Source organism: Siphateles boraxobius, unplaced genomic scaffold (assembly GCF_051911475.1).
Source record: "Siphateles boraxobius isolate OS27281-9 unplaced genomic scaffold, OSU_SipBor_1 31, whole genome shotgun sequence".
Lineage (NCBI taxonomy): Eukaryota > Metazoa > Chordata > Actinopteri > Cypriniformes > Leuciscidae > Siphateles > Siphateles boraxobius.
In genome coordinates, this window is record NW_027508931.1 from 3,348,249 (window position 1) to 3,370,893 (window position 22,645).

The 22,645-nt window shown below is 36.2% G+C and overlaps 1 protein-coding gene across 1 annotated transcript; it reads right to left on the reverse strand.

Moving 5' to 3' along the window:
- Positions 1 to 1,139: 1,139 nt before the first annotated feature.
- nlrc5 (NLR family, CARD domain containing 5) lies at positions 1,140 to 22,206 on the reverse strand. The gene is made up of 44 exons (XM_077193360.1): positions 21,745 to 22,206; positions 20,696 to 21,012; positions 20,333 to 20,404; positions 17,022 to 18,750; positions 16,334 to 16,417; positions 16,143 to 16,226; positions 15,888 to 15,971; positions 15,692 to 15,781; positions 15,282 to 15,332; positions 14,078 to 14,122; positions 11,967 to 12,050; positions 11,777 to 11,860; positions 11,524 to 11,613; positions 11,391 to 11,438; positions 11,234 to 11,293; positions 11,076 to 11,159; positions 10,893 to 10,976; positions 10,702 to 10,791; positions 10,519 to 10,578; positions 9,258 to 9,341; positions 9,072 to 9,155; positions 8,880 to 8,969; positions 8,670 to 8,735; positions 8,451 to 8,534; positions 8,137 to 8,214; positions 7,917 to 8,000; positions 7,586 to 7,672; positions 6,904 to 6,969; positions 6,738 to 6,779; positions 6,530 to 6,613; positions 6,356 to 6,439; positions 5,309 to 5,392; positions 5,099 to 5,182; positions 4,933 to 5,019; positions 4,745 to 4,828; positions 4,532 to 4,636; positions 4,363 to 4,446; positions 3,530 to 3,613; positions 3,361 to 3,444; positions 3,172 to 3,255; positions 2,473 to 2,550; positions 2,253 to 2,336; positions 2,071 to 2,154; positions 1,140 to 1,945 (listed from the first exon to the last, which is right to left on the reverse strand). The coding sequence occupies exons 2-44, from the start codon at positions 21,003 to 21,005 to the stop codon at positions 1,873 to 1,875; spliced, it is 5,265 nt and encodes a 1,754-aa protein (XP_077049475.1). The 5' UTR covers positions 21,006 to 21,012; positions 21,745 to 22,206; the 3' UTR covers positions 1,140 to 1,872.
- Between the last annotated feature and the right edge of the window lie 439 nt (positions 22,207 to 22,645).

Genomic DNA, 22,645 nt, shown 5'->3' on the forward strand with positions numbered 1-22,645 from the left:
TCTAATTACTTGTCCCATAAAGTAAGGAATTACTCTTTAATTACAGTTAGCCTACTTCTGATGTAATAGCATTAAATACTATATAGATTAAACAATTCTATATCAAATAATAGTGGGTTCAAAATCTAATGTTAAAATGTATGTTTTTAATATAAACTTCTCCCTTTAAATACTTTGGTCAGTTAAAGAATAATTTATGCAGTTGTATATTGTTTATTTGAACGAATCGATTTGCAAGAAAGTTTATTTTGTGTCTATCCTTGTATTGTTCAACTGGTTGAGGTTAATATGGGGTTTGGAAAGTAATTAGTAATAAGTAATCAAATCATTACAGTAATCTAATTACACAGTTGAAGATGTAATTAGTAGCTAGTAATCAATTACTTTTTTAGAGTAACTTACACAACAATGGTCCTAACTCTAAACATACCGACTGGTAACCCTCTTGAAATATTTAACCTAATTTGTTTCTATATATGAATTATATTCTGTTTTTAAATTCAGTTTTCTTGAAAAGAAAGACTATTTTCTGTGCATGTACGAGACTTCAATTCATTAGCCGCAGCGTGGCGCTTCACATCTGATGTGTGACACACTTAAAAAGTGCAGTAAATGGTAAAACAATTGTTTATTAGTATGTTAATCAATTAAAATAATTTGAAAACAAATACCAGTTTACAACATCCAGCAGCAAAATGAACTGTTTTTGCACAGCTAAAAAATAACTGGAGACTGCTGACAATGAGAGCCTCGCACATTACATTTTAAAATAGTCACACTTGCTCTTACGTTAAAAATAAGCTAAAAAGATCATACTCAATTAATTATTTCCAATGGGTCTAGTCTTTGCATTTGTTTGTTTGAAGTTTGAATCATGTCTCCTCTGTTGGTGTAGAATTGGCTAGTGGCACTGTCACAAAAAAACTAGACTCCTGGAACCGCGGTCCTGATTCCTCTGATATTGCAGGAATTTAGTATTTATTTATTGTGCAATTTTTAAAATATTTTCTCTTATAAATAAGATGACCTGCACCCGTCCTGCCATTTTGTAATATATTATACTCATGTAACAATAATAATAATCAAAGGCACTCTATTATCTACATTCTATTTTGAGATCTGATTAAATAACAGAAATATGAATTTTATGAAGAATGACCTTTATTTATAATTTCAGTGCACATTAAAATTCAATAATTGGTCAGTGCAGGTACTAGAAAGGAATTGTTCATTTACTAGCGACACAAGCACTGAGTTCACCTTTACAAGTTGAGTAAAACACTTTACAAATAACAAATAAGAATGTATCTATAGATAAAATCTGAACAGATCAAAGTAAAATCCAGACATAAATACGTCATTTAAAGGAGAACACAACATGGTGGAGTTCAGGGTGGATCAGTGCATGAATGCCCCTAAATGAGGATAGGCTCTGAGCTTCAAGATATCTTCGGTGTATCAGCAAAGAGCATGACTGTGCTGAACCTCACAACAGAGCTGCCTACTTGATTGTGCCACGACTGGCTAATTAGTCACATTTTCATTCTTTCTAATTGTTGCAATCTAGAAAAGTCATTGAAAATGTACATCTCTTCTAAATGCAAGTTAATTGTGCTTCTTTTTTTTTTTTGGCACAGCATGTCACCTGCTCTTTTTCTTTACTGATCAGAGCCTATTGTTTGCATTAGATGGGCATTAAATGGGTCCAGTCCCTGAACAGCTGAGAAGTGTGCTGTTGTAATGGTGTAATGAATTGCTCTAATGAGGTAATGTGTTCCCCGATTAAATAATTTCAAGTTAAAACTACTAATAGTACTACACCAATATTATTTGCAATATGAAAAAAGGAAAGAGAAAAAAGAACACAAGTGATTAAACTGATGAAAAGTTCAGCCTCTCATCTTTTAGATTCTCATCCTCTTTGTCAATTGGATTCCTCCAGAGTCTGTATAAAGTGACAAATGTAAAGAAGCTCAGCTTTTTATGTGCATGTCAAGCAGTTCTACTAGTTAATTCTTACTAATTACGCAAACTAGATTGTCCGATCAAGAGTGTATATGCTAGTCATACCTTATTACTTCAATGGAGGGGCATAATGGGAGGCATTTGGCTATCGCTTTGGCTCCAGTCGTGGTTATTTTATTGGCCTCCAGGCTGCAATTATTAGTTTTTAATAACATCAGCATACTGTACATCCAACATGTAATCAGCCGAAAAGGTAAACTTTCACTGCAAGCACCCAAGTAACTTACTCAAGTCTTTTCAGCTTAGTACACAGGGGCAGAATCTTAGCCAGTGTCGATGCAAGACTGTCACCACATTCATTCCATGACAAGCTGAAAAAGACAATGACTTTATAAACTAAGGGCAGTTTTAAACAACACACAGGGACCAGAATCATTTACTGTTTGGGTCCATGCATTTATGAGTCAAACTACAGCATTTAAAGAAGTTTGAAATATCTGATCCCACCTGACATCTTCTATGGATGGACAGTGTTTGAGGGATGATGCCACATCAACCAGATCTGAACTCCCAAATGAAGTCAAACTGAGAGACAAGTGGTTACACTGGTTTACAGTATGCAGTATACAACTACCAAATGAGGTTGTATAACGTTCAAACGTTTAGGGTCGGTAAAAGGTTGTAATGGTTAGTATAAGAGACTTCTTTCAAAAACAAGGATGCATTTATGTAAATAAAAATACAGTAAAACGTTAAACTGAAATATTGTTACAAATTAAAATAACTGTTTTCTATTTTAATATATTTCATGCAATTGTAATATGTTATGCAAAGCTAATTTTTCAGTATCATTACTCCTGTCTTCAGTGTCACATGATCTTTCAGAAATCATTCTGATATGCTGCTCAAGAAACATTTCTCATTATTATCAGTATTGAAAAATGTTTAAAATTAACCTTTTTTTAATTCTTTGATTAATAGAATTTTTAAAAGAACAGCATTTATTTGAAATATAAATCCTTTGTAACATTGTACATTTCTTTACTGTCACTTCTGATCAACTTAATGCCTCCTTGCTGAAAAAAAAATTAATTAAAAGTATGTACATTTTTTTCAAAGTAAATTTATTTAAAGAACTTTTGAACAGTAGTGTGCGATGTAAAAAATTCAATCATATGTGGCTCTGTAAAGTATTTAGTGTCTTACTGTAGTATTTTCAGTGCCTTCAAGCTTATGAGACCTTCACAAAGAGCCTTGGATCCTTGTGGGTCAAACCGATTCTCTGACAAACTGACAAAAAATCACCATCGCTGACATCTTTTTAAAGCAATAGTTTAATCTAAAATAAAAATGCTGTCATTATTTACTATGTAGACCAGAACATGCAAGACTTACTTGAGTTCTGAAAGCTGAGGCAGTAACAGAAGGACTTGAGATAGTTTAGCAGCACTGGCCTGACCAAGCTTGTTTTTGGACAGCCTGTGAAAACAAAATAATGAAGAATGGTCAGCTATTGATTTTGCAAGCAATATCACACATTCATTAAATGAAGTAAATGTTTTACTGTAGTTTCTGAAGAGCTCTGCAATGGGATAGAGCCGTCAGTAGCTTCTCTCCAGCCTGGTCACTTATACTGTTGTCTGACAGACTGCAAAAATGTAATTAGTAAAAAACTATAAAGTTTCGAGGAACATTAATAATGATGCAATGTTCAGATGACTGTAATAATAACTCTAGACAATAACACTAGCGTTCAAATGTTTAGGGTCTGTATCGCTTTTTAGTGGTTTTGAAAGAAGTCTCTTATGCTCGTTGATCAAAAAACACAGTAATAACTGGTTTGTAAACTAGTAAAAAGTAATATTGTGGAATATTATTACAATTTAAAATAACTGGTTTGTATGTCAATACCTTTTCAAATGTAACTTATTCCTGTGATGGCAAAGCTGAATTTTCAGCATCATTATTCCAGTCGTCAGTGTCACATGATCATTCAAAATAATTTTGGCATACTGATTTGGTAATAAGAACCATTTCTTCTTATTATTATCAATGTTGAAAACAGTTGTGCTGCTAAACAGTTTTTTGCAAACCATAATACATTTTGTTCAGGATTCTTTGATGACAGAAAGTTCAAAAGAACAGCATTTAAAATATTTTTTTTGTACAAATCTGATCAATTGAATGCAACCCCGCTGAATAAAAGTATTCATTTCTTTATAAAAAAAAAAATCTTAATGACTAGAAACTTTTGAACAGTAGTGTATATTTCAAATAAACAGAAGTTAGTGTATATTTCCACCATATTTAATCGTGTCCACCAGAGGGCGCTCTATCCTAAATTGTTCTCTCAGCTGAGGAATAATCTGAATCTCATACTCAATGCAGTTGCCATACCTCAGCTTTAGTAGTTTAGTCCATGAAGGAATGTATTTCACAAGCTCATAAGTACCACCATCTCCCATTCGCCAACTTTCCAACCTGTAAATAGCATTCAATTTTTTTACATATTAGCTAATCCTGTTAGCATTTGTGTGCATGTGATTTTACGGACCACCACACTTACTCAATCTCTTCCATCTGTCTAAACCCCTTAAAAGAGGAAAGTAGACAGAGTATGCCAGTGCCATTCACAAACGTCTCTGATGTCACCACTCTAATGTTGTTCAAGCTAAAGAGAGCAAACAACCAGATTAGACATGAAATAAAAACATGGGTTTCTGGGAGAGTATACCTGATTATTGTTTGCTAAATATTCAATGAACACTACAAGCCTTACCTGAGCCTTCGAAGGGAGTCCAAATGGCTGAAGCCTTGCGCTAGGATGCTTATACCCTCCTCATCAAGTACCAAAGAGTCCAATCTATAATTGAAAACAAAGTATTAAATATGGTATAACCTGTCAATGACAGTGAATGTATTAAAAGAGTGCGGTGTTTGAAAAGCGGACACTACAACATGTATTACCGTATCTCTGCCAGTGAGACGCACTGCACCAGTCCTTTGACCAGGTCACGTCCTCGAGCTGTTGTCCAGCCAGAGCACTGGGACAGACTAGACAAAAACATATCAGCCAATCAGCAATGTTGCACTCTGTTGTGATGAGAAATAATGAAGAAATTCAGACACTTACTTGAATGACTTCAGATTTGGCACACTTTGAAGAGCTCTCCCAAATATTGCAGCTCCACGGTCACCTAAAACAAGCTGGGACAAACTAAAAGACATACAGGAGGGAAACGGTAAATAAGCTCACATAATGAAATTACACATACCTTTCCCTGTAAAGACCTTGTTTTTTCCCTGTGCAAAGTTAAACTGTACTTTAAGAAAGACAACAAACCTCAGACTCTCAAACCCTGGAGTGTTTGGTAATGCTTCAGCAAGAGTTTCCACATCATCCTCAGCAGCTTCTTTCAAATCAAGACTGTAAAGTATACAGTACTTATAATACCACCAAGAGTGTTACAAATATTACAAATATATAATTATTAATTATATAATCAATAATTGATTTTAAATGACAACTTGTCATTTGTACGGACATATAATAAAATATGTCAGTGCCATTGTTTTGTCTCAAGAAGCACACCAGTAATGTTTTTTTCTTTTCTTTAAAGAACGTTTATAAAAGCTACTTAAATGTCCTGATTTAACTAAGGCCTAGTCCTGGCTTAATATAAGCCTTGTATGTGAAACCAGGTCACAGTGCATCAAGTTTTGGTACTGGGAATCTTATTTTAGTCATGTCATGTGCTTCTCTTGCTCTATGTGATATGTTTTCATTAGGTGTGTTCGACTTGAAGCGGCACTGCGTGGACCGATCAGTGTATGACATCAACGTACCGCAAGAGCGATTCAAGTCGAACACCCATTGGTTTATTCTAGTCATGTGTCTCTGTTCTGTTTAATCATTGGCTCATTTTTTGAATACTTCCATGTATTCATTGTTATGCGATTATTCCATAAGTATTTACACCCCTCATGTTCCATCTAGGTTTCTGTAACATATATCCACTGGAGGCAAGTAGAAAGTGAGAACCCAAGTGCAGTTTATTGATCTGATAACAAAATACAAATCGTAGACTTGACAAATTGTAGAACATAACACATAGAGCAAGAGAAGCACATAAGATGATCACATGAGGAACTGGGGAATTACATGACTAATGCATTTTTCTCAAAAGTTAGTGCAAAGAAATATGAGACACATGATGATGAAGAAATAAAGAGAAATCAAGTAAATATTATTTCTGAGCGAAATATATTATATTGTACTTTTTGATTTAATGTAATTATGTATATATATATATATATATATATACATATACATATATATATAAAATAAAGATGACTATCTGTTTATTGTGCTTAATTATGAAACACTTACGTGAGGTTCCTGAGATTCAGTAAGGATGGAATAACTGCAGAAAAAAACTCTGTGCCTTTTCGGTCCACTTTCAGCTGAGAGAACCTGGACACAAAATGAAGTGAGCAGGATTCAAACTAAGAAAAAAGACATGATCTAACACACCAAAATCAGCATAAACTCTAATTGACATACTTTAAATCCTGCAAGGCAAGACATTTCTGGATGGGAAGTGTCAGAGGAGTGAGATGCTGTCCTTCTATGTCACAGCCATCAAAGCTAAAGAATGCGACAAAAGTGTTGTTGTAAATCGAATGCAGAGAATATCATATTAAAATACAATTAAAGAAAAGCACAAAACACCAAACAACCTTACAAGCAAAACAAAAAAAAGCCGACACACCTTATGGACTGCAGAGCAGGTGAGAAATTTTCAGGATGAACTCTGTCAGAAAAAAACAGGACAAATTACATTTGCATATGTAACATTGTAAACAATTTTTATACACAATATTTATAGCACTCCACACTCTATGAGTGTAAAAATTAAAGAGAGTTATGAAACGTACATAGAAGTGGAGCTGGGACTGGAATTGGCTTCTTTTATGATGATGTTTATGGAAGCACGGTTGACCCTGCAAATGTTGGGTTAAAATATATTTTTTAATCTCCTTGGGATGTTTTATAAGCTATATTTAGTGCAATAGTTTTTACATAATCATATAATACATTAATAAGTTAGTATCATATGCAAATGGTTATATGTAAGTTAAAATGTGTTGTGCCATTCAACATGAACATGTAATGAGGTCTAATTTAGGATGAAATGAGGGTCACATCACCACACAGGAAACCACTCTGTAAACCACACATAGTTAAATATACAGACAGACACATTTTGGTAAACTCGAGTAAAATCTGAAAATTCAACAGGTGAACAATTATTACTATTAATATCACTTTGTCTTTCACTACATTTGCAGTTTTATACACATATTAATAAAGCATTTTGCTGTGCTGCCAAGGTTGTGTAAAATGGTACATGTTGTCATTAAGTTATAAGTGGTCACATTGTGTGTGTGGGTGTTTGTGTGTGTGTGTGTGTGTGTGTGTGTGTGTGTGTGTGTGTGTGTGTGTGTGTGTGTGTGTGTGTGTGTGTGTGTGTGTGTGTGTGTGTGTGTGTGTGTTTGTGTGTGTGTGTGTGTGTGTGTGTGTGTGTGTGGTTTGCAGGTTAGTGCTACAGGACCGCACCTGATTTCTCTGATGTACGGCTGCAGATTCAGACATTTGGCAATGAGACCGATAACAGCACTTCCTGTCAGCCACGGCTCTTCAATCCTAATGAAAACATCCCAAACACATAATTATCCTCACATTGTATCTTCTACATAAAAAGAGCAACTAATCACAGAAATAAACTAATTTCATTGTTTCTTAGGGCACTTTTGGAAAATAAACTCTTAATATATACATGTATCACAGGAAAATTCAGACTTTTTTCCCCACACATCCACCAAAATTTCCATCACATCTCAATTTATGAAACACCCTTAAATAAACAGATGTTTTGTTTTGTTCTTACCTGATGTCTCTGTGTTGGTGACATCTACTGAACTGTTTGACAAAATACTCTATTTGCTCAGAAACCAGACCATTATTTCTTAATCTGAGAGGAATAGAAAAATGTGCATTAAGAACCTGTATTAATATGCCAACTATCTAAACTATCCAAAAATCCATGCAACTTTCGAAAGCGATATGTCATCATTTATCTGTGAGATCAATCCTTGTTAAAATCTTACTTCACAGTATGGATTGTGGAGAGCTCAGCCAGGCTGTCCAGAAAAACGCCTTGATTCTGCAGTGAATTAGAAGACAATCTAAAGAAAGAGAGGAACAATAAACATTTTAACACCAATGTTTCTTGAAGGACAATAAAGAAAGGGGTGAATTCAGGGGGACTTTTTGCCATTGAGATGACTAGGAAAAGTGATGATTTGATTTGTCCCAATCAACCCTACCATACTCAATTCACTCTACTGGGTTTTAGAAGTTATGAAGTGTGCACAAAACACTTATATGGTAAATAGTAATGTAACTTTGGTCAAATACTCACTCTAATGTAAGTAGCCTAGGGCATCTGTTCAGGATTTCCACAAGCTTCTTCAAGTGTATGACATCAAAACTGCATTCCCTTAACCTGTATGTCAAGACAATTGTAAGAGGAAGCTAAACACCAAACCACTTTCACTTTTGACTTGAATAAACATATTATTCTCGTGACTATTTGATTGTCTTTCGATTGTGATGCCTCACATGCATTTTGGGAAATTACCTAAGAGTCTTGCCGTTTACATGTTCCTTCACAAAATGAATCAATGACTGATCGTCCACTCCAAGACTAAAGAAGAGAAAAACATATACAGTAGCTAAAAAACTTCTGAGAATAACTGAAAAAATAAAAACTTTTCTGTAAACCAATCATTGTTCATGCCAATGAAAAGAATGGAGGAACAAATGGCAGTGTTAGAGCATTAGCCATTACCTGACTTCAACAGCAACAACTTTTTCACAGGTATTCATTGAGTTGACCAGATCCAGCGCACCTACTTGAGTCATTCGGTTGCCACTGATGCTGTGAAGGAGTACAATAAGTAAATTTATGAGGTAAATTAACCCATAATGTCAATTACAAGCAACAAATGTTTGTGAAGACAGTCTGTGACTAAACTCTTACCTCACTGAGCTTGAGATCTTTAGTTTGGGCAAACAATCAACAAAACATTTCACCCCTTCATCTCGCAGAAGGTTATGAGACAAGCTACAAAAGGGAAAGAAATAAAAATTTGTTTGCACAACTGTAAAATGTACCGACTTCTAATAGGATGAGAAAACAGTGGTAAAAGAACAGAGAAATACTTACACTAGTTCAGATAGCCGAGGACAGTTCTCCAGTATCCTTGAGAGCTTCTCGACATTGGTTTTGCTCAGTTTATACTCTGTGAGCCTGTAAACATCAGAGAAAGAGTCAAAACCTCCTGTTTCCAAAAGTGCCAAATCTATTATAGTGATAACATCATTCAGTTTAAGATCAGGGGCGTGTCTAGAAGGGAGGCACGGGGTGGCACTGGCCCCCCCTGGAATATGATTGGCCCCCCCTGGTGCCCCCCTAACATCATTGGGCTAGATTAACTGTCAACCTGACAATGCCCAATGCCATTGGATCAGAGCACTGTCAATCACTGCTTGATTTGCGATTCGCAAAGCGGAATTACAGCTCCACGTTTTTCAAACAGTAGAAGAGAGTGACACCTCGACACGTCACTGTTTATGGTATATACACACTAAATTACAGTATATATTTTGAAATATCGCACAGTATGTTGTGTGACTGATCAAGCCAGTAACGTTAGATTAGCTAACGTAACTTCGGAAGACTGTATAGAGATGACTTGTCGGTGTTGTTCTGAGGCAGAGCACACGACCACATAAATATAAAATAGATAAATATTACTTTATCTGTGCTATGCAACAAAATTTATTTCCAGTTGAATTTTCTGATTTTCCATGGGCCCCCCCTGACTGGTTCTTGATCTCCCCCTGTGCCCCCTAATTTATAAAATCCTGGAATCGCCCCTGTTTAAGATGTATTGCATCAAAAGCAGTGTTATTTTAATATTATTTATATACTATTATAGTTTTTATTTCTATTTTCAAATTGCTTTTATTTTTATATATTAATATTTTAATATAAAGTTTTGGTCATTTTGTTTTGTTTTAAAAATTGTATTTGTTTTTTATATTTCTATTTCCAAAGTCCTTTAAATTACTCACTGGCACAGAAGAAATCCGCTCATTACCTCTCAAATGCGAGTTCTGATAGAGTGAGATCACTGACTGAGTTCTGAACTCTAACGAATGCTCTCATTATAGCCAGCAAGGTGAATAAATTATTTATAGAGTAAGTATAAACTACTTGATAGAGTTTTCACAAGAAGGCAGAACTCACTACATGTGCTTAACTGAAGTTTTTGGGAGCTTCAGTAATTTTAAAGGCCGTGTCATGCTGCTAAGAAGAACTTGACCGTTTAGTGAACATCCTGATTTAACTCTAATGATTGATAAGTATAATTATTGTCATAATCACATGGCCACTGTATCAATGGTGAGCTGATATTACTTACTTGCAAATTGCTGCCTCTGCTTTTTCAGGAACAAATTTGATGAATGCTTCTGCCTGGTGTCTAAGAAGAATGTTAAAACCAACTTTAGGAATTAAAATAATCAATGTTAGTGTTTTTAAAAGCATATTTTAAGAAAGGTAATCCCTACTTTAATATCTAAAAATACGAACTTAAATAAGACACCTTAGTTCTACAGCCGTGACACGCTGGCAGTCAGCAAGAGATCTGACCAATAACAAAGCCCCATTTGTAGACAGGTCAACATGACTTAAGCTGGAAAATAAAGTAATCTTAGATGAATAAAAAAAAATATCATTCATGATAGGGAACAAATACAGCTGTGCTACAGGAACCAGACTCTTATGACCACTTACTTCAGTAGATGAAGAGAAGACATTTCAGGAAGGATCAACATTAACTTCTCAATGGACTCATTTGATAGTTTTAGATGGGAGAACCTGTAACACAAATATAAAATGTGGAAAAGCAGAATGTAGGTGATCCATATAACAGTCTTTTGTCTACACTATAGATTAGCAGACATGAGAGCTACTCACTCAATCTCCAAAAGGTTTTCACATTTAACCAGTTGCTTACACAGCTTGGCCATGTATGCAGGTTGGATATCATAATGGGTTAAACTGGAAAGACAAAAAACACACAAATTAACTGATTATCACTAAATCAATCTATATAACAAAACTGAGAGATATACCTGAGTTTTTTATGCACATGTATCCCATTTTCACTTGGTGTCAGCTGTCTTGTAGCATGTCTGCATTAATAAAGCACATTGGTTATACTACGCCAACATTACCGTACATACTTTACATATTAAGCAAAAATTTTTGCAGCCACATCTGTTTCTGTACCTTCTGCTAGTGTCAAAACAAAGAACCAATTTTTTCTTTTCATTTCCACTGGTGAGAAAAAGCACAGTGTCAGCATTTCAACAGCCATTCAGACAGACAGAAAAATGATCAAAAACTCAATGCTGGTCTTGACCTTGCATTCACTCTCCTCAGGTTCTTCTGGTTACAGAGGGCAGAAGCAAGCATCACCACCCCATCCATATCAACACCATTTTCACTGACACTGTGTGTGTTCAGAAACAAAATATATACTCTTTTGAAAACAGAAATGTACTGGCAGTAAGGTAAATGGAGAAGCTCTTTTGCACATGCAAAAAAAAAAAAAAAGAGTGTCTCCCTGGAACTGTCAAAACCAAAGGAAGCTGCAGATAAAAACATTGGCCTACTTGATCTCTTGAATTGTTCCTAGTTTAGGCAGAAGGTCCAGAATCTTCTTTAGGCCCTTGTTACCCAGCGAGTTGTAGGACAAACTGAGAAACGAGGAAAACAAGAAGAATTGTGGGTGTATGAACTCAATCCGATATGAGGTACATTGAAGTTTAAAAGGTGGGATTTATGGTGAATTTGAATACTTACTCTAAAAGGGTTATGAATGAGAAGCCCTTGAGTTTATTACACAGACTGGCTACATGGGAAACGGTGATGTTACACTTCTTGAACCTATAAAGAAACAATAACAAGAAACATTTACTTCCTGTCAGTTCAGTATGTTTGGTTTGGAAAATATAAAACCAGTGAAACAATTGTAGTGACACAGCAGACACAGTAGTGGTGCATTTTCTCACCACCAAGGGTGTACCTCTGTGACCCTACTGTTGCTATAGTAACAAACATTTCACGTGCATCTGGTTGACAGATAAACTGCACATTCTTATTTCAGCAAACAGTTTGCTTTGTACATTCAGTTTAACAGCATTACGTTCAAGAGAAGTGGTTAAACTTTATAATTCAATTAGGGCGACACACGGCAGGCAAAAACATCGTTTTTTTTTCACTGGTCAATTTTGAGATTTTGGGATATTTGTCTTCAATAACATGTCTTCTTTCAGACTTGTGGTGAAAAAATTCCGAAATACACATTTAGGTCTTTATTTTACTACACGTTGTCTGTTTGCGTCTGTAGATTTCTCATAAATTCATCAAAAGTTGTCGTTATAAATCATCCTTCTGCTCCGCGATCGCAATCTGCACCCTGTCATCACACACACCGTTAGAAAGCTCTCTCTCTCCTGAACAATACAGCCGGATCCAAATATCGTCATTTCCTTTTTATCAGCAACCAATCGTGAGAGTAAAAGGGGGATTTTACTTTAAATGCGCGATCTCATTGGCTGATGCTAAATCTTTAAAGCCCGTTTTCTCAAAATGACTTTTCTCTCATCTCATACTCCAAGTCCGACATCTCCACTTCAGTAGCATCTATATACACCAAACTTTCCAGTCTTGTACCTAGTTATATTGAAGACATTTACAGAGGGATTTGTAAATATATTATTCCTAGCCTGATTTATATAACATTTTATTCCAAAAGACATGTCGAAAATCATTTTTTAAGGCTATTGGCAGTATATTCTGATTTACAGGATAACAAAAGTAGATATCCATAAATCCCTCTGTAATTCTTTTCCCATCTAATATGTGAACACAATGAAAAAATAATTTTGAACCTGGCTTTATCCAATACTCAGATTTCGTTTTTTAAAATATATGCAGATTAGCGCATATTTAATTAGATATTGTCTCATTTGCATATTTAAACATTAAATTACAGAAAATTAAAAAAATTACCCTATTCACCTGTAGTGTCTCGCCTTAATTTTTGCACATGAATTTTAATCACTTACGTTATGTACTTGCCCCTTCCATGCAATAAATGGGTGTTGTTTAATGAGAAGGGTTTTTATGGCGAATTTACTTTAACTACTCAGGCACTAATGTTAATGGTGTGATCCATTTCAGGTGCGGCCAAGATTTATTAGCCTTTTATAAAGCCTTATTTAGTGGAGTCGAGAGTAGAGAACAAGATCTGAGCCAAGACATTCTTGTGAAAGAGAATATTAATCTTAATGAGAATTTTCATGGTTAAATAAAAAATAATAACTAAAAGACACGAATGGACAACAGCATAATAACCCTACCCTGACCCTTAAAAAACGTAAGAGGAACCTTGTAAGACCTTGTAAGAGAGAGTTGGAAAAATCATAAAGAAAACTTTGCACATTAAATTGCAGATGATCATCAATACATACTGTGAATGACAATTTTTATTCCTGATTCAAAATAATTTTTTGATTAAAAATAAAATACATAGAACAAATCAGTTTCTCATAAGTATTTTGCATCAAATTTGTCTTTTTTGTTTGCTGTCTTCAATATGATTGTCCTGAAATTGCATAACTTCTGTCGAGCCTATCCTTTTCCACAAACGATCTGACTATATCCTCTAATTCTCCTGAAATGCTGCCCAGTGATGAACACTTGGACTTTATAGACACTATACACGACATTATTTAACAAAGCAAGATGAAAGCACAGCTCCTTCTATATGATATAATGAAGCCATAAAGTCTAAACTCATTAAGTCTAAAGTTCAGTGTTAAGTTTAAAATCTAGACTTTGTAACTAAGGATTCATTTGTTGTCCTTTATCTGAAAAAGAATATGATTTTTAAAGGAATCAGCACTTACCTTACATTCTTTGTCTCTTCCGTGTTATTCAAGTCTGTGTTTTCACTAAGAAAGAAAAAGTGAGAAAAATTCATTTTTATTGTGTTATCCTGACTGCCTTCAGTGACCATCAAACTGTGCAGTCACTACAGACTGCACTTTAAAGGTGGGGTAAGCGATATTTGAAAAACGCGAAAGTTGGTCGGACTGACACAACCAGACACAACAACAAACATGTAGTCAATCAGCATTAGGGGGTATATGACGGTGGACGAGAGAGAAAGAGCAAGAAGGGGATTTGATGAAATACTGTCAAAAGAGAGATGGCTGAGAGACACTACAAAAGAGAAAAACTCAAAGGGATATCACTGAGAAAAAAAGTGTTGTGATCAGGAAAGAGCTTTAGGACCCCAGTGAATATTAGAAAAGCTTTCCAGCGCTGGAGAGAGCTAAGCGGGAAGGCCCTAAAACAGACGCGGAGGTTGTTTTGTTTTCGCTCCGAGTAACGCTGGTTTTAAGTGTCATTGTTTGTCTGGAGCTGCTGTGCTGTTGGCAACTAACAACGAACTCGTGCTTGTATTTCTCCGGTGTATGTATGTTAATTGAATGTGCTTCATTGTCGTTCGTTCGTCATCTTCAATTTATTTTTCATGAAGCATCATTTTGTTGCGCTTCTGCTACGATAAATACCCATCCACTCTTGCATTGCGTGTGTAACGGAGGCAGCTAGTAAGAGTTGTGCGGGCTGATGACTGTTAGAGAATGCGGTGTAAACTGTTTAGCGTCCTTGTTAGTGCACCCGCCTCGCATGCCAGCAATCAGGGTTTGGATGCAGGGCCGTTAGGATGGAGGGTGAGTTTTGGTGGCGAAGCAATGAAGAGAGGAATGTGTTTGTTTGGGTTGATTTCAAATATCAACAACGTTCAGCAACGACATTGAGAAATAACATACTGCACCTTTAACATCAGGGTAAAAGCTATAGACTTGCCCTTAAATTGAAAAAAAGATGCACAACATCTACCACCATACGTTATCACTCTCAGGACATAGTGCATTGCACTGCAATAACTAGCCAAGTGCATGTTGCACAGACAAAGTAACCACAAAAGTTGTGCTAAACAGGAAATATGAAATATAAAATACATCGTTTGGAGTTCTGGGGTATTACCCACCCTTCAAATAGTTCAAACACGTATGTAGAGATTTTCTGTCTATCAGCACTCACCATATTGTGTCAGAGCTTTGTGAGAAGGAAAGGCTGATCTCTTTATTCCCCCTGTATACAATAAGAGAGATTAAAACATCCTATGACAATGAAATGGACCCAAATGGACAGATCAAGTGAAGTGCCCTAATCTTCAAAGACTGAACAAAACTACACAGGGTAAAAGAAAATAAGGACAAGACTACAATAAATGCAGTTCAAAACATGGCGAGATTAATATGGGTTTTACTTTAAAGTACATTAATATTAAGATTTTAGGGACATATTTATGGGACACAACTTTATGTACTGTAAAACACGGGATCTTAAACAAAAACAGTTGTGAGCCCCTGATCCAAATTGTGTGGAAAATGTTCCTCATTTGCCATTTTCATTATAATTGTATAAGACAGGCCAACAAAACAACATACTCAACATGGACTTCCTGAATAGAGGTGCAGGCAGCCATCTTCTCAATGAGTGTGAGGACTCCCTCTGTGGAGATGATGTTTTTCCCCATCCTGAGTATAAGTGTAATAATGTACCAGACGTGATATAAGTAATACTGTCATGAATATCTAAATTATGTACAAAATTAGGCTTTTGAAACGAAAACACACTACTTACAAAACAGAGCAGATGTTGGGCAGCCTGGAAAGTGTTTCCGCAATCACTCTTATACCTTCATCTTTCAAGGAGTTATCGCTGACACTGTCAGATAAACATAACACACTGTTTGACACAAGACAGATGTTCATGACAGATCATCAAGACCACCTAGTGTAAACTTTTTGTCCATTCCGATTTCAAAAATAAGCAGAAAACATATGAATATCTTTAAATTTCAATCTATGAAGCCCATGGCATAGCAAATGGTTTTACTCCAGGTGTGTGATGTGAGGACAGTCTTCCAAAGCTCTGGCAAGTTTTGCAGCTCCAACATCAGTGAGGCTTCCACTGATAAAGCTGTAAATCAGAGGAAAAACACAAAACAATGCAAAACACACTGCAAGGAAATAGTATGACAAAATGCATAAAGGACACAACAGACACTGATTGAATCAAAAACTTACTCTAATCGCCGCAAGGCCTGGAGTTTAGACAGGATACCACACAAAGCCTCTGCAAACCTGTCATCGTATTTCCGGCTACGGAAACTTGAATGAAATATATTTGAAAGTTGAATATATCAACATCACCAGTTACAGTTTCAGTAAAAACTACAACCTAAACCAATACCATGTGTTATTCTTAAAATTATGGCAGAAAACTATAAGCTGGTAATTATTTTGATGTTATAGATAACTAAAAAAAATGCTGATATTAGAAAATTTATACTATTATGTCTAAATTAATTAAAAATAGTAAAATATTTTACTAAAATGTTTTAAAAAATTAATGTGAATTTAGGCATCACAACATTACAGTATGAAAAATGTATATTCTTTTTAAGATTTGGTAAAAAATTCCATTTAACATTTGTTAAATTATTAGTGTTTTTAAAGATTAACTTAAGTGAGCATTACATGACAGCAAAGGTAATCTAAATGCAAAATAAGGGGAATTACTGTAGTTTATATTAAATATCCAATTTATTATATATCTAATATCAAATTATACAGGTAAAATAACAACCAATTATCAGCTGATAACCAATATGGTACCACTATTTCATGCATCAATATTTAAAGATGCCATATGGACTCCAATTTACTACACATAAATAATTTGTCCATAAAGGAGGGTTTTATGAAAACTCACATGAGACGATCCACATTCTTGAAACTAGGGAGGATTTCCAAACAATCCAAGTCAATTGAACAGCCACCAAAGTCCAGACATACATTCTGATCAGCAGCTGCTGTTACAAATGCTAAAGAATCCATGTCGACAGCGTTGAGTCTGATATTTCTCAGTTCAAACTGTGGTCTCGAACCAACAGCTCTTGCCAACTTAGAATCTTGTGTTTCACGAGTGCATCGGCACAGCTCCACAATTTTGGGGCCTGTTTGACTGGTACTTCCAGCGAAACCCAGCAAAACATTACGGACGACAGCTTGGCGCCTTTGTACCCAAGCCGTGGCTCCCTCGGCCACTTGAAGCTGGACCAAACTGGAGGTGCAGACCTCTGCAGCAAGCCCACATACGTAAAGATGGAGAGAGTCTGTAAAGACAGACTTTGGGTCAGTCTTGGTGGTCCAGCGGGTTTTCAAGTTAAGCTTCTTCTTAAGTTGACTCTCTGTTATGTTCTGACTGGTCATGAGGTGGAGAGCAGCGAGAAACTCCAGCATTGTAAGGTGCATGAAGGTTAAACCATATCCTAAAGATCCATCCTCACACGTCAGCTTGACACTAGACAGTATCCCGCTTTTGATGCCAAAATCCTGGAGTTCTGGAGGCACTTCTGTGTCCATGAAGACAATGGTGCTTCCCTCCAGTCCTTTGAGGGCCAACTGGCTCATCTCAACAATTTTATTTCTGTATCTCTGAAGTAGAGGTGTACCAGACACCCCACCTCCATTGAAGCGTCTGAGGGACGCCAACAAGATTTGCATGTAGATTTGAGTTAAGGACGTTGGAAGCTGTAGATCAGCATGATATCCACCACTGGAGAACAGATGATCCACACACACACAGCAGATATGACAGAGTCCAGGTACATGCGACATTGACAATAGGTGACGGCTGTCCATTAACAAGTTTACAGCCTTCTTTTTGAATTCATCTCCTTTTTCATGAAAGTACTGCTCGGCGTATTCCTTCACACCCAATCGGTCAAACCCCTGAAGCTCACAGGTTATGAAACCAGGACTCGCAAACATGTCCGTCACATCTCGTGGTCTACAGGTGACAAAAACTGTGCAATCTGGAAGGATTTTACGATTGCACAGTCCAGAGAGGAGATCTGTCATTGTCAGAGGTTTGTTTGGGTCAATGAAGCCCTCAAGCTTTCTAGGATTTGTAAGCTTGGCACGAAACTCATCATATCCATCGAATATGAAGCAGACCTTCTCAGGGTTGGAGAGGATGAATTCAAACACCGCTTCGCTTTCCTCATCATCCTCACAAGCAGGATAGAAGAGAAAGAGTAGATCTTTCAGTGAAAGGTCACGTGAGATAAGATTGAGCTGCCGGAACTCCAGCAGGAACAGTAGGTGAATAGACGGGAAGGAGCCTTTAGCCCAGCTACGGCCGAGACAGTGCACCAGCAGGGTCTTACCAGATCCAGCCTGGCCCAGCAGAACGACAACCCTGCTGGTGGTTTTCAAAAGAGACTCAACAGACACTTTATGCTCTGATTCTTCACCTTCATGAGCGTCTAGAGACGCTTGAGGCTGGATGGTCCTGTCTTTCACTCGAAGAGGGTTCCTGTGTCTTAAATATACCCATGTGTCATCCAGACTGATGTCCTTTAACACAGCCTGTGTCACTGTCTTATGTTTTTGCAGTATCATGGATTTAAGAGCATCTGTGTATATCTTTAAATGATCTATGTAAGAAAATCAAAACATTGCACATTTTCAGTAAATACAAATTTAAGTTTTACCATGAAATATAATTTGCTGTTCTTGCGAAAGTACGGTGGCCGAGAGAGCTCAACGCGCTGCAACTGAAGAAAACACATGCGAATAGAAAAATACCCGCAAATTAAGAAAACATCTTCATCAATTTCACAACACATAAGCTCCAAATACTCACAACATAACCAAATACAGAAACGCGCTGCAAAAGTTCACAACACAACCAAATACAGAAACGCACTGCAAAAGTCCACAACATAACCAAATAGAGAGAAACGCACTGCAAATAGCATAGACCACAACAGAAACATTTCCAGGTGACCCCAATAAGTGACGAACCCGGCTGGGACATGCTTGTTGCTCGTGAGCATCCCTGTGTCCTACTCCCTTCGAAGGGCAGACGGCAGATACCTTGAAGTGGGGACTTTGGAGTGAGTAGGGCACTTGTGTGCCATTATGTAGCCGTTTGGAACGGACTTGATGAAGGGAGGAAAGAAAGACAACATAATTTCCTCATTATTTTCACCTGGGATGTTCCCATGACAACGCATCATGGTGTCCATCAGCTGAATAGCTGTTATTATCAGAAATATCTTATTATAGCTGTTAACATAACTGTTGCAAATACATTTTATACAAAAAAAAGTTTTTAAAACTTTCCATCTCATCTTTGGACCATGCATTACCTCACATTTCTTATGAAACGTATTTAAACATAACATGAAAACATTTGTACAATGTAACTGATGTATAGATTAACATCTTTCCCTCATGTTCTTTTTCTCTTTCTTTTTTATTTAAGTTTTCAGCTCATTGTTCTTTTCTCATTAGTATTCTGATGACATTGAACATATTGTTATTACATTCTGTATATTGTATACAAAGTTGTATGTCATAAATCTGTCATCTTGTATGTTTTGCAAAAAATAATAATAATAATAAAATAACATAAAGTAGACTTTGAGCTGTAAGCACGTCGCAGCCAGGTTTGTCACTTAATGGGGTCACCTGGAAACATTTCAGTAGTCTGTGCTATTTGCAGCGCGTTTCTGTATTTAGTTGTGTTTTTCTATTTGCATGTGTTTTCTTCAGTTGCAGTGTATTAAGCTCTCTCGGCCACCTTACAAAAGCCTCAAAAAGGAAAGCTCACATTTTAAAATCTATGAATGTTATGGCTTTAAAAAATAAAGTATCAAACTGTGTGGCATCTGCAAACAAATGTTTTCTTTTGTAATTTTGGTTTTCTTAACCATTTTTGGTTACACTGATCCAATACTTTGGGATTGTATAATAATGCTGTCTATCACAATGTGAACATTAATAACAAGGTCAATGCTCAACACAGTGATGTTTTATTATTTTGATCATTTACAAGATGAATCAAACAGATTGAAATCACTAAGAGATTTATTCTTCTTGTTGAATGGCCAATTGGTTTCTGTCATCCAAGTTAAAGTCAATTTAACTGTTGGGTTGCTCAAGCCGATTCAAGATATCTTTCACAATGAGTCAAAATTCAAATGGGTGTGTCGCTTTAAGAGAATAACATACCTAGTCGTGGACGTTTCACATTTCGTGATGGTGAAAAATTATCATTGTCGCTTGTATGACTGAAGTTTGTTCCTTCAAAATATAGGGGGAAAAAAACTGTATGAATAATATTATCCCAGAATTCAATAACATTCCTATTTTAAACGACAGCTTCTTTCTTTTAACAACTACAGGACACTTTCACTTTCACTTCAAAGTTTTTTTTAATAATGTGTTCAAATTAAATAATAGAACAAATAATATATAAACTGATATATGATATTAAAGTATGATTAATAACAAAATTATGCTTTAATATTAATTGATGGTATGAGTATGGGAAACCCTGGAGTACAATTTTAAAAAAATACAAACATGGCTTACCAGTTGTATTTTCTGCAACGGATACCAGTGTAGTTTCAAGAAGAAAGGGAATGTTTTCACAGTACTGATATATGACGGTGAGAAACCGTCTACATATGGTGTGTTCTGACGTTTTGAAGTAATCCACAGTGGCTGAGACAAGGTCTCTGTTGTTGGTCAGTGACCGTAGCTGATCCATTGTGTTAGGTTCCACTAAGGCAAAGATCCGATCCAGAACACCACTGTCCTGTTGGCAGAGCAAGTCCACCAGTGCACTGGCCTCCTGGGCCACCAGGAAGCCCCCCGTCCAGTCCTCCCTCTCCATCCTCATCCATTAGCTGGGGGGAAATCACTCATTAAACAGAAATCTTTATTTTGATTTGTATTGTTTTAGTATCCATGACAAACCTTATTCACCACAATAAATGTGATAACATTGAGTGCTGATCTATACAACATGACAAAGCACAGGAGGTCTATGGTGCCAGTGCACGTTGTCTAACAACAGAAGCTTTGTTTGGCAATGCTAAAAGCACGTGTATTGCTACAGTTAAAAATAATTCAATTCACCAGGTATTATTTAAACACTGAAAATACCCGAAACTCTTCACATATAGACGCAACTTTTCCAGGTTTGTTATAAACAAAATATAGTCTGTATGCTACAGACCAAGACAAATAATCCTTCAGTAGAAAATTGTTGGTAAATGCTTTCAGGCTGGCACTCATGTTGTCACTGATATTCCTAATAATCTTCTCCATATATATACATACAAAGTATGTAGTATGAAACTCATTCAAACGTTTTGCTAAGAATTTTTTGTCTGTGCAATCAATAATAAATAAATAGTAAACAATTATAATAAATAGTTATTTAAGGAGCAGCTCGTGCCCATATAGTGCCCTGCAGGAAACGACGCATGTAATTCTGGAGACTAGTTATGTAAAGGTTGACCTTGCACATGGATGGCATGGCAATGTTAGTTAACAATGTGCTTACTCGCGATAAGAAACATTTACAAATGTTCTGTATGTTTAGTTTATAAGATGTATTGATGTAATGGACTCACCGCTGGTGGCATAACGCATCGGTCCAGTTTTATGGAAGAAAATGAAACTAAACAAACCCTCTTTGGTTTCGTTTTCTTTTATATGCGTGATACGGATCCTGCCGAGTCTGGCGCGAGACTAATAATCCAAACCCGCCAATCTATGGTAGTGTGTCACTAAGTATGTTTTAATGTAAAACCGCATTTTTTTCAATCGACGACTGAGCGTTTAGCCAGGTTTACTTCCTGATGCTTTTGTATGTAGGCCTATTCACAACCAAAAGCACTTTATAAAGAATTCACAGACGTTATTTTAATATTAATTGAAAGTAATGCCTTTCGAACAGAATAAATTTAGCGCTTAAGTTACTAATTAAAACTACTGTGGTTATATTGACTCATTGAACAGTAGCTATAATCGATTTCAAAGTGTGCGTGACGCTTCAAAAACGAAGTTTCTTTAAGTTTTACAACGTCGGTTATGGTTATACCATCAGTTGAATCGTGAGATAGGGCAAATGAGGACAGGAGAGTCTTGTGAGGTCATGTTTGTTGTTTGCTGCTCACTCACTGAAGCCACCCAGTGGTGAAATTAACTCACTGGACTCCTTATAAGGACATCAAGATGTAATGTGGAGCTTTATGCAATGCATCTACAGATCTTCAAACCATATATATAAAACACTTGGTGCAATTTAGTTTTCTCGTTAGTTTATAAATGCAACTTACCATAAGTCAAGACACCACAGGTGAATAGTGTACAATTTTTTACTAATATCACAATACTTCCCCAATCTCAGTATATTAACATAGCCTAGTTGTTTCGTATTATAAGTTTCTGAAAAATTATGTTTAAATATACAATGGGGCTTTATCTAATTAAATATGCGCTAATTTGCATACTTCCGAGAACAGAAATCTG

What these genes read in the sequence shown, in the direction of transcription:
- nlrc5 (XM_077193360.1), bottom strand. Translation starts at nt 21,005, where the DNA reads ATGAGGATGGAGAGGGAGGACTGGACGGGGGGCTTCCTGGTGGCCCAG. An exon ending in TCATTCATAACCCTTTTAGA is followed by an intron (nt 11,861 to 11,966) that starts GTAAGTATTCAA and finishes CTCGTTTCTCAG; the next exon opens with TTTGTCCTACAACTCGCTGG. An exon ending in CCGTACATCAGAGAAATCAG is followed by an intron (nt 6,970 to 7,585) that starts GTGCGGTCCTGT and finishes CAACATTTGCAG; the next exon opens with GGTCAACCGTGCTTCCATAA.